We start from the raw sequence: 11601 nt of genomic DNA on the forward strand, positions 1-11601 counted from the left end.
TCAAAGAGTTAAAGTTAAATACATCTTAACTGTACTTACAATATATAATTCTAAATTATATATTTGTTCATTATCTATTACCTGTAAAAAGGGTACTTTGGAAGTGTTACAATGATCTGAATTGCTAAATGAAGCCTTACAAGTGCCCATGTCGGTGCAGCAATCACAAAGGCCAGTGCTCCAAGTGGAGTGACCCAAAGTTTGGTTCACCACTTGGGTCACCACTTGGGTGGGCTGCTGGATGACGGCCTGGGCGGGCACCTGGTAGTAAGACATGTCTGGAGGAAACAGAAAAAATGTGTCAATAATAACTTTGAAGTTGACTTAATTTGCATTTCATCTTTCAGATCTGTTTTGCTTTAATGCGCCATTCCGCATTCTACTGCTTACCCACTTCTCTTTTGATACTCTGCATCTAGCATCTTACTAGCTTTGCACTTGTCGTGTCACGAAAAAGAAGCCTCCTTTCGCCAATAAATAAATAAAAATGAAAACAAAAATATATACTGTACAGTATTAAAAATGGCGGACCTAACCATTGTTTTTCAAGGTTACGTCTTTACGACGCTAGCTTGTTTGGCGGCCCGAAGCGTTAATGGGGTCAAATCACAGCCACCCTCAATACAGTTTGCTAGGTTCTAAATATGTTTATTAGAAAGAAAACTAATAAATGAATAATATTTTTACTAATTTATTTATTTAACCAGGGTGGGATGTGCCATAGACATAGACTTAACAATTACAAGTTAATACGATAAGACAAACGAGCTAGTAATTAACTCCTAGGCCCCAAGTCATTAATGATGAGCCGTCTGCGTTGTAAATGCATATTATTCTTTTTGCAAAGTTACACAACCATTACAATTGAGAAAAAATGTTAAATTATGGAGACGAGTCCTTTACCTTTCTCTCCGTGTGCTGAGGAAACTTGAAACTGAAAACAAACCGAACTCGTCGAGTGCAAACTTACAAAGATTTGATTTCCACGGAAAGACACCACCCCTCCCCCTCCACCCCCTCCAAAAGAAGAACCGAAAGTTAACACCTTGAAAATCAGTTACAACAAACTTAACAAAGTAACTTTTAACATGCACCAAACTAATTGCTATTTTTTTTTTTTAATAAAATACTTCGTTATACATGTGACATTAAGCTCAATATTTAGGTGCTGCAGGTTTTATTTTATTACCCCTACTTGTTATTTTTAAAACTTTCACTGTGCAACGATATTACGCATACATTGTAAAATCTAACCACTGTATCATTGTAACTGTAACTGATTATACTTATTGTGCACAAATATACTGTAACTATATTTACCACATAGCATTTTTTTCTTGCTTTGATTTAATTTCTTTCAGTACCTCAATTCTGTGGTTTCTGTGGTTTCACTTTCATGCTTGTGACTCATTGACTTTCTCAGACTGTTGCATGCTTCGTTTGAAATATTTTCCAGGCCTTGACTGCAGCCTCATTCAGTTCTTCAGGAGGAAAATAAATAAATGAGCACCATCATCATAACTTGTATTGATTGAAATCATACAGTTTTATTCATATTTGCCAATTGTTCACACTGTGCCTAACATTGACATGGTTTTCAAATATTACAGTAAAAAATACAAACAATAAACACATGCCGAGACAGGACGTGGGACAGAAGACCGAGTTGCATGCTTGTCAGGGGAATGTCTCTATGAACACAAAGCAGTGTTCTCATCCACAGAGGCACACAAAAATCATAAACGTCTGCTGGCTTCAACGCCATTCTCGGGAATGAACACAGGGGTGAGGTTTACAAAACAAAACAGAAAAAAAAAACAAGGTAAGCAACACGTGCAATGTACAACTTGGAACAAGTGCATCTTTGCTTGAAAGCAGCTGCGGTTACATTAAGCGAATGAAGACTAAGAGAAAGAAAGACATTTCATTTTTGTTACTTACAAGCGCAGAGGTCAGTAATGCCTTACCGGTGTCCCAAGTTACGCAGGTGCAAATGTGTCCTTAATACAATAAGCCCCCGTCTATCCGTAGTTCGCTATTCACAAAATTACCTATTCGGGTTTCTTGTGTGGAGCGTCACAAAATGGCACCAAAGCCCTGGCTAATAGGAAATAAGCAATTGGTGTCAAGGAAGTACATCTCGACTTAAGAGACACATTTGTGTGTTTGGTCTGGCTGCATGTGCGTGTACATCAGTGGTGGGAAAGTAATCAAGTGCCTTTGTACTTGAGTAAATTCATTTTTTTATGGAATACTCCCTGTTTGAAAACTACTTCCTGATCCTTATTTTGTCCGAATAAGTGTGTTACTTTTTCGACGTTCGCAGATGACGACCTAAAAATAATGAGAGGTAAATTCAGCGAGCACTACGCAAGTTCATTAACATAACATGTCATATACAATTGGGGCAAAAATGTTACTTCGTTATTGTTTTTTTACGGCAGGGATGGACGTCGATCACTCGCTCGCATTGCGAATGTAATCCGAGAACCTGACTGCGGATAAAACGACGGGTAATTCCCCCTCTGCCTTCACTCAGTGCACGAGCTCCAGCTGGCTGGTGGAGAAGGGCAGCACGCCGCTGACGTAGTAGGCGATGCCCAGGGAGAGCAGGGCGATGACCACCAGCAGCAGCAGGACCCTCCAGAAGCCCAAGTCCTCCACAAACTCCTGCCAGGTGGTGCGGAAGCTGGACAGCACGCCCTCGCTGCTTTGCAGGTTGGGGTTGAGCAGCGAGTGGCTCTCCATGGCACTGGACGCACACAGGAGGTCACTTGTGGGGCGGGAAGCACAAGCTGAGCGTGAGCGCTTATGTTATACGCTGCGCGATATTTAGTGGCCGTTTGTCTGTTTTGTGTTGAACTTGCTACAGTATAAAAATCTAGATTGTTAAAGTAGGTCAAAATTGTCTTAACCCTGGAGAACCCAAGAACCCTTTTCTTCTTTGGAAAATTATGAATTATACATTGAATGACTGCTATAAGTTCACTGAACACCAAAATATGTTTTTTCAATTTTAACTTTTTTTTTTTTTTTTTTTTAACTACAGACGCTCCCCTACTTACGAACATTCGAGTTACGAACAACGGTACATACGAACATTTCTGCGCGTACAGTATGTCGAAAAATGTTCGGAAAGAAATGCTGTAAGTTAGATTTTGTATTGCGCGTTAGTGCTTCTTTCCGCCGCTAATACCGACGATTGGCGCTGTGAGAGCTCATTGGAGGCTCAGCAACGTGTCGAGGAGGAAGAAGGAGGAAATAACTTTTGAAGCCGATTCCAGCGACGACCAAGAATCTCTCATGATATAAAATCCTCCTCTTCCTCCTCCTCCATCATCTCCTTAAGCATCAAGTACATCTTCCAAAAGTAAGTTAAACTTCATTTTATTTATCTTATTACGTACATGTACATACTGTGTGTGTGTCTTTCGCTCTCTCTCTCTAACATACGTAGTACAGTACAGTACTGTACGTATTCTCTCCATTTTATTAATTTTTTTTCAGTACAAACCAATGCAGGTTACTTGTACAAGCCTTAAACATACTTATATAAACCTTCAATATACTTATATAGGCTTTAAACATAAATTATAATACAAAATATAGCACTGAAGCAACTTACGAACAAATTCACCTTACGAACTATCGTCCGGAACGTAACTCGTTCGTAAGGTGGGGAGCGTCTGTATTTCAGAGTTGCTAATTTATCAAAAAAAAAATATATAAAACATACTCCTAGGCATGCTGCAACATGATATGAAATAGATTAACAAAAAAAAACACAATTTTACCATCTGATGGTTTGCTGAGAAGATGGTTTTGTTTGGATTCAAAACAGCCATCTTGTTCACCACCACTCTGGCTCATGTAATTGCAATATTCATCCACTAGATGGCCCCATGCAGGGGTCAGAAGTGGCACTCTGGACTTTTGAAGTTAAATTTGTAAAAAAGAAAAGAAAAAGGTCTGTGTTATTTGAGTAGCAGAATTTATAGGGGCCAGATTTGACCCCGTGGGTTCTCCAGGGTGAAAAAGTCAAACACCAAACAACAACAAAAGTTGAAATGAACTGAAATAAACGCATTTTGTGAAAAGGTATGCACCAGAGACGTCATCGCAAAATAAAGCAAAAAGCGTTGCTCATCCATTCCCTTTGCCGATGTTGTAGATATCGCCGACATACGGGTATGAGTATAAAGCCGGCGAATCCCTTTTGCTAATTAAATCGTTGATTGAATACATTATTTAATAAATGAATCATTTCGTAGGGCTGGGAATAAACAAGCACCAGTAAACTCTTGTTGGTATGCAAACACTGCGTAAAAAAAACACACACCAAAAAAACGTGAAATTTTCTATGGATTGTCAAGTTGCTGTCAAAAACGGATGGATTTCCAACATCAATTTGGATGTTGCACCAAAATGGCGCTTACTGAGGAGAGAAAAGTTGACGATGGGCTTGAAATTGACATGGTGCTATCGATTGAAAGGGCTCAGCTGCAAACGTCACATGACCAAACCCAGAAAACAGGTGCGCTGTGATTGGCACTGTGATGTCATCTTCAGTCGACAGCAAGTGGCAAAATGGCCGCCCCCGAGATGGGAGAAAAACAGCTGGATTTTGCTGCTTTAATTCATATTCCGCATACGCAATGCTAACCAGAATGCCATGTTTAGAACATGTTATTGTAAAGAATTTGGACTTGATTTCCGCTTGAGGTGTTCATCACTTTTCCTCAATCTAATTATAACATAAATAAATAATTGCATATGAAATCGCAATTGCAATATTTAATTGCATTTAGATTATTTTACAAAATAGTTTAGCCCTAATTTACTACACTGCGATATCGATATTAATTTCATTGTTCAGCCTCATCACCTACCTCTCGCTGTCGGCCATCTGCATGGTCTCCAGTTTGGAGTGTGCTCCTCGGTTGAACCCTTTCACCTCCTGCTCCTCCAGCCCCTCCAGCAGACGGATTGCGTCCTTGTTGACGCCGCGTCTCTTGGCCAGCACCAGCGGCGTGGAGCCGTTGTGATTACTACAAGAACCGGCATTAACGAGCTGCGTCAATTTTCGGCCGAATTTCAGACTGAATTTCCTCAACTTTCCGCATTGAAATGCTGGTAACCAGTTCCAGTCCCGAAAATATACTAGGGCCCGACCGAAGCCGATGCCAATAGATAAATTCAGATAACCGATTAATCGGATGATTAATTTAAAAATAGTGATTCGCAAAGTGTGTTACTAGTACCACTGATGGTACACAGGCCAAGATTATTATAGTTAGCAAAACCTAACAAAAAATGTTTTTAACTAAAATTGGAAAAAAAACATTTTTTATACTGAAAACTAACCAACTTAAGTTTAGAAAACTAACTGAAATTATAGTGAATGAGTTTATGTATTTATTTTTGTATTGCTGTATATACATATTTTATTACTTTATTACACAATACTTAAAAAATACACTCCATTTACTGTATTTAAGAAAAAACTAATATTCAAACTATTAAAAACTGAACTAAAACAAAACATTTTTGAGAGAGAGAAAAAAAACGAACAAATCTGATCTAAAAACTAATTAAATTTCAAAAACACAAGTCAAAACGAAATTAAAAAGTAAGTACTATGAAAAATCCGCAATTATTATCAATTTGACTGAAAGAGGCTCCCTTTGTTGGTACGCCAAATAAGAACTAGCTATACAGTTCAGTAATACAGTATTTAACTTTTAAACAATACATTTGGATTTAAATATTTTTTTAGGAACAGGAAAGGGCATGACTGAACAGAATGTATTGTTTGAAAAGAAAGTAAGAATGTATCAGCATGTTATCAACAAAACTTAGGCCGATTCTGATTATTAAAAAAAATAAAAATAAATCAGCCGTGTATTACTAGGGCACTCACAAGTCAAGGTAGCGTTGTAAATGTGATCGGTCCAGAAACACATTGCATCGCTTACCAGATATCAATCTTCAGCCCATTGGACACCAGGAACTGGATGGTATCCACATGCCCACACAAATGCAGCGCCGTGTTCCCCTGGTAGTCCGTCGCCAATAAATCGGCGCCGAACTTGTGCAGCAGGCGACAGATTTCTACATTGCCTCGCGCTGCAGCTAAGTGCAGGCCGGTGCGACCCCGGTTGTCGCGGATGTTGGGGTCACAGCCGGTTTCCAGGAGCCTCTTGGCGAAGGGCAGGTCTCCATCGATGCAGGACTGCAGCAGAGGCACGTTAGTCTGCGACGAATCGTTGATGAAGACATAGGACATGTCCGAGTGGGTATCAGAAAATTCCAGCGTACCTGTGTTGGAAAGGACAATGTTAGTTCCCAACCCCTAAACACAAAAAAAAAAAAACACGTAACATTTTATTTATTTTTTTACGTTGTTTGGCCTATGTCATGAGTGGAGCTCAATTCTACATGAGAAAAAAGCATGAGAGCCGAGCCATGCAGTTTGACAGTTCATTTTATATTATATTGGTGAACATAACATTTATTAACATCATATACATTATGAGAACAGGGATATTTTCCAAGAGAAAACATATTTTCTCATCATTTATAAGGGTGAGGGGATATGTATTTCTATTGGTGATGCAAGATAATGTTGGGAAAAATATATAAGAAGAAATAAAACAAATAGTCGATTTTATTTCCACCATTTGCTGAAGGAAAAGCAAATAATGACATTCAGAACAAAAGTGCCTTTCCCAGTAGGCACTTTTGTTAATGTCATTAGTTGCTTTTCCTTCAGCAAAAGGGGGAAATAAAATCGACTATTCGGGAGATTTTACGTTCAAGCCAATTGCACAGCCTTAATTTATATTACACATAAACGCACAAACGAAGCATCACATCCTTACCGAAATTAGGAAAGAAGCTTGTTTATAGCTTGAGCTAATGTTAGCCTGCGAGCTAAACATCCCAGACGGATGGAAATGAGCTTATATGCGACTCGACGACAGTTGAAGAGAATTTAAAAAAAGAGCAAGTGATGGGTAGAAGATTACGCGTTAGCTGGTAGTTGTGTAGCTTACCTGTTAATATGTCCCAAAACAGCCGTGAAAATGTTTTAGCTACCTAGCAGCTAACACTACGAGTTATGTTGTTGCTGGTGTCTTCTTCTTCTGTTGACTTGTATTTTCCTGCCATCTAGCGGTCAAGGGTATAACTGCAAAAACATGGTTTTCCGGTTTTCCAGAATTTAAACTTTTAATAGTCAACTCAAGACACATATTTTACCTAAAAAAAACAAACAAACACAAAAACCTGAACCCCTATTATGTTGCTACCAGGGGTATCTGTCAGGCCACAAAGTTGCTGTTTTTAAAAAATTCTAAATTTCTTTATTATATTTGATTTTTAATTTTATTAACAGCACGCCTGCGTGTGTGTTTTTTTTTTTGGCCATATTTTTAATTCAGCGTCCACAGGTTTCATGAGCTTTGACTACTCATTCTCTCTCTCTGCACCCTTGGCAATCCTGTCCTGGAATCAGTCCTGGACTCACGTGCAGCTTTAAAAATCTACATCATATCAATTACAGCAAAAGCCACACATAACAGTCAAACAACAATTCACACTTGCATTCCCACCTCGGGCCAATTCAAAGTCTCCTCCGAATGCTGTGTAACTCCATTGAAGACTAATTGATGACAGTAAAATACACCCAATGAAAACATGACACTTTTTTGTCATTTTATTCTGCTTTGTCATAATCGGCTGATAGCAGTCGAACAGCTCACGTAACCACGTATGTACATTTGCATCCAAAACCATTAGAAGTTGACGGTAACAATCAAGAATGTTGGGAAATGCAACAGGGAAGTTTGTTTCTATTGATCAACTGAGTGGGTTGGTTGCTCTGGTCCCTAAGGAGACATATTCATTTATTTACAATCAACAGGAAGAAAGGGGGGGGGGGAACCTCTCTGAACTATTTAAGTGCATTTTCCATCCATGATTTTTAGGTCAGCGCATAATTAACCCTCAGCGTAATGAATGACGTCACCAAACTAGCCATAAGTGTCCAAAATTAACTCAAACTTTTTGCAAGTAGTTTATGTGAAATAAAATATTCAATGACTTGTCAAGGTAACAGGAGGGTTGACTCCAAAGCGCAAGCAAAAATAATGAGGTGCCAACTTTGAAAGTCTTTGCCGCGAGGCCGTAACAAAGGTAGCGTCTCTCCGCTGGTCCCATCACAAAGTGAGGCCGCGTCCATTTTGTAATCCCTAATAATCACCTCCGTGCGGTGACAAACATGTCGCAGGGTTCCGCTCAGTTCACAGGAGCGGCAGCTCAACTTGCAGAGTTTGAGCCCGCCTAGTCGGGCAAGTCGATGCAGAGTTTGGGCGGCGGGACAAAGTATTTGCCGGGACTTTGCGTGATCACCACGCCCGTTTTTTTGTGGAACATGGGGGCGATCTTTGGCGGTGGCTCGGGGACAGGCGGGTCCTCGGCGGTCTCGGGGTCGTCGCTTCGTTGGAGGTCGTAAGAGACGTTGCCGTACTCTCGGAGGAAGGGGAGGAGCTCCAGCAGGAAGTGGCAGAAGTCCTTGCGGATGCCAAACCACCCTAGAAGGACACCAAGACGCAGACAGCGAGGTTGAAATTAGGGCTGCAACTAAACATTATTATAATAATGTATTAATCTGCTGATTAATCGATTAATCAGATTTTAAAATCATTTTTCAAAATTTCCATTCCATTATGCAAAAACAGGACATTATTTCAAAATTGACATTAACATGTCACAAAATCTGCAAAAAACATTGATTGTCGTTTAGTAAAGATGTTTGTCTTATGTGTCCTATTTTGATTCACCACAAAGACATTTAGATTTCTTTCATGGACGACTACGGTACAGAAATCGGACAATAATAACTAATTTGCTTCAAAAAACGTATAAATATGTTCTATTTTAAATGTTTTAAGTGTCCCAAAGATGTTTTTATACATTTTTCATGTTGTTGTTTTTAATGGTAGAGCATACAGAAAGAAGGCTGTGATGCAGCCTCTCGACTGCAAAAAAACGGTTGGTCGTTATTACAAAAACGGCCAGCAGGTGGCAGCAGAGTATAAGAGATCAACCAGAGCCGTGTTGGTTCAAAACAGATTTGCGAATAATGATGAAACTTAGCTATATTCTAATGCTAATTGCTGCAAAATGGAAACATGTGGGCCTCGCGAAATCAGTCAAAATCCGGTAAAACAGCTGGGAGCAAAGGGGATTGCTTCAATGAAAATGGCTGGGATTGAATAAGTTAACTGCTGAGAGGCTGAAATCAGAAGATTTGGACTATTTTAGGTTAAACACTACTCTAGAGTTTTCACTTTTCATTTTCAATGATTGTTCAAAGTAATCGCTAAAACTTGACATGATTTAAACGTTTTTTTTACCCTACGAATCGCTTTCGACTCACAGTGGTTTCCGCCTTTCTGGCCGAAGGTGGTGACCATGAGCGTGAGTAGCGAGAGCCACAGCGGCACGAAGACGCACACGTAGCTCAGGCTGTTGTGGCCGTCCAGCTTGTGCACCAGGAGGATCTGCGGGAGCGGAAACGGCGCAATTGTCAGCGGCGCGGCCCGTAGCGACGGAAATGTCGCCGGGGACTCGCCTCGAAGGTGAGCAGCGGAACCACGATGGTCATCCAGCTGATCGCCATGGTGATGTGAGTCCGCCGTTGCTCGGCGATGATGTCGATGGAACGGAGGAAAAGGACAGACCAGATGATGTAGTAGAGGACGACGAGGCACAGGAAGGACATGAGGATCCACAATGGCACGCACACCACCTGCACACACCATTACACCAGTGATTCTCTAAGTGTGGCTCCCTCTAGTGGTTCACTAAAGAATCAATGCTTAAGTACAAACATTTGCATTACAAGAGCTGTTAGTTAGACCCGCAGAGTGTAACTAAAAATATGATTTTAGTCAAATTGTGTAGGTTTGGCCCTCACCAGCCAAGGCCAGTTGATGATCCTGTCCAACCTCAGAGCGATAAAGATGAACTGGAGAATATTCACCGAACAGAACACCTCCAACTAAAGAAGAGAAAGCGTGTCATTACTCTTTCCACCCAGCAAGACAATTCAACGTCTTGCTTGAGAAAAACCGCGTCTTACCTCCAGAGAGCGGTCGTGCCTGAAGCCCCAGACGCACGCCGCCACGGAGACGGGCGACACGAAAAAGAGCGGCATGAAGACGAGCAGCCAGAAGTAGTTGCCGCTTCCCCTCGCCACGCGGTCGCACACCAACACCTCGAACATGAGCAAGAGGACGTGAAGCCCCACGGCGATCAGCATGGCCTTGAACTCCACGCATGTCTCGCCTTCAGCCCTAGTGGAAACGGAATATGCCACATGTCACGCCCTGGTCACATGAATTAAGTCCCAGCAATATAGAAAAATTCTGTAACATATATTATTTAAGTAAATACCACAACAAAAATGATCTGGTTAGTTTTTTAAGAAATCACCGTGCCCATTAGAGACAGAAGGTGTGTCAGAAGACTGACTCATTTTTTTTTGCTATTTTGCTTTCCTCTGCTCTTTATTGCCATGTTGGCACAGCACGAGAATTTGTTCTTAATTGCCTCAGCTGGATTAATAAAAACAAATAAATTAATGCAGGGTAAAAAAAAAAAAAACGCAATACATTTTTCCCCCCAATATCGTGCAGCCCTAAAGATACCAAACGATGAGCGTACCTGTACTGAGGGTTGTGTGCCCACACTCCAGTTCCCACCGACGCCCCGATGATGACCAGCAGCTTCCACAGCCATATTGGCGTGAAAACTGCCCAGTAGCTCCATTGGATGACCCCATCCAGCCTCAAGGATAGCAACACGGAGAACAGCAGCAGGCACAGATAAATCAGGAACTTGCTGCGGGGAGACGGAAACTCACAGGGATCAAGTCAAATTGCCCGGAAACGACATCGAGACTCGAATTTAGTCAATTACTCTCAAAGCTAAGTGTGTCTTAACAATCAGCCACCGGACTATGTTCCGCCTAAGAGTAGGTGCATCATTTATATAAAGACATCAAATTAAATCATGAATGAGGCTGTAAAGTAATCGAGAGAATAATGAAATCCTCATTACTTCTGAAGAACACATTTGCACATTATTAGGCTTCATTGCACAAGAATCAAAAGCAGTCGTTCATGCCATTTAATTTGTACAAACAACATTTGTTTTCACTTTGCCATGTTTGACTTTATAGCCCCAACAATTCTAAGTTGTATTCGTTCAGTTTATAACACACACTGAGGTTATGACATCCAGCTAGCGCTACTCGTAGAGACAAACTTCGCGGTCGTACCTGGGATTAAAATCCTGAAAGAGTCCCCGTAAATTCATGGCGCAGTAGAAAATGTGACATTCGTTGGTTACTTCATTGTTTCGTTTTGTTTGCGATTTCTTCTACTTTTGGACGTTCCCCTAAAATTCCTCGCTAGCTAGCTTGTGTTTTTGTTTTTCCCCTAAACCCTCCATCGGAAATTACGTCAAGGCACGAAGGGCGGGTACTTCCGTTCATAAGAGTAAAAGACAAAATCCAAAATAAATAAATAACAA

General features: G+C 40.7%; 3 protein-coding genes across 4 annotated transcripts in view; all 3 read right to left on the minus strand.

The window, feature by feature from the left end:
* The window catches only part of ponzr1 (plac8 onzin related protein 1), a 3523-nt gene extending 2516 nt beyond the window's left edge, over positions 1-1007 (minus strand). The window contains exons 1-2 of the mRNA XM_077543610.1: positions 904-1007; positions 141-278 (exon numbers count right to left, since the gene is read on the minus strand). Coding sequence (XP_077399736.1) covers positions 141-276 — 136 coding nt within the window. The 5' untranslated portion in view covers positions 277-278; positions 904-1007. The remainder of the gene's footprint in view (positions 1-140; positions 279-903) is intronic.
* A 511-nt stretch (positions 1008-1518) lies between these two features.
* LOC144035665 (ankyrin repeat domain-containing protein 46) lies at positions 1519-7198 on the minus strand. Of its 2 annotated transcripts, none has more exons than XM_077545550.1 (4): positions 7056-7198; positions 5976-6318; positions 4890-5048; positions 1519-2752 (listed from the first exon to the last, which is right to left on the minus strand). In XM_077545550.1, the coding sequence occupies exons 2-4, from the start codon at positions 6284-6286 to the stop codon at positions 2536-2538; spliced, it is 687 nt and encodes a 228-aa protein (XP_077401676.1). In that variant the 5' UTR covers positions 6287-6318; positions 7056-7198; the 3' UTR covers positions 1519-2535. The 2 variants fall into 2 exon arrangements, with proteins under 2 accessions (XP_077401676.1, XP_077401675.1); XM_077545549.1 differs by having other exon boundaries at positions 1519-2773.
* Positions 7199-7702: 504 nt separating this feature from the next.
* On the minus strand, positions 7703-11541 carry tmem185 (transmembrane protein 185). The gene is made up of 7 exons (XM_077545657.1): positions 11348-11541; positions 10732-10908; positions 10148-10361; positions 9983-10066; positions 9638-9814; positions 9443-9566; positions 7703-8594 (listed from the first exon to the last, which is right to left on the minus strand). The coding sequence occupies exons 1-7, from the start codon at positions 11383-11385 to the stop codon at positions 8344-8346; spliced, it is 1065 nt and encodes a 354-aa protein (XP_077401783.1). The 5' UTR covers positions 11386-11541; the 3' UTR covers positions 7703-8343.
* Positions 11542-11601: the final 60 nt, after the last annotated feature.

This window comes from Vanacampus margaritifer, chromosome 15, assembly GCF_051991255.1.
Source record: "Vanacampus margaritifer isolate UIUO_Vmar chromosome 15, RoL_Vmar_1.0, whole genome shotgun sequence".
NCBI classification, from domain to species: Eukaryota; Metazoa; Chordata; class Actinopteri; order Syngnathiformes; family Syngnathidae; genus Vanacampus; species Vanacampus margaritifer.

What these genes read in the sequence shown, in the direction of transcription:
- LOC144035665 (XM_077545549.1), bottom strand. Translation starts at nt 6,286, where the DNA reads ATGTCCTATGTCTTCATCAACGATTCGTCGCAGACTAACGTGCCTCTG. An exon ending in GGGCTGAAGATTGATATCTG is followed by an intron (nt 5,049 to 5,975) that starts GTAAGCGATGCA and finishes CGGTTCTTGTAG; the next exon opens with TAATCACAACGGCTCCACGC. An exon ending in CAGATGGCCGACAGCGAGAG is followed by an intron (nt 2,774 to 4,889) that starts GTAGGTGATGAG and finishes CCGCCCCACAAG; the next exon opens with TGACCTCCTGTGTGCGTCCA.
- tmem185 (XM_077545657.1), bottom strand. Translation starts at nt 11,385, where the DNA reads ATGAATTTACGGGGACTCTTTCAGGATTTTAATCCCAG. An exon ending in GCACACAACCCTCAGTACAG is followed by an intron (nt 10,362 to 10,731) that starts GTACGCTCATCG and finishes CGTTTCCACTAG; the next exon opens with GGCTGAAGGCGAGACATGCG. An exon ending in TCATCAACTGGCCTTGGCTG is followed by an intron (nt 9,815 to 9,982) that starts GTGAGGGCCAAA and finishes TGGTGTGTGCAG; the next exon opens with GTGGTGTGCGTGCCATTGTG.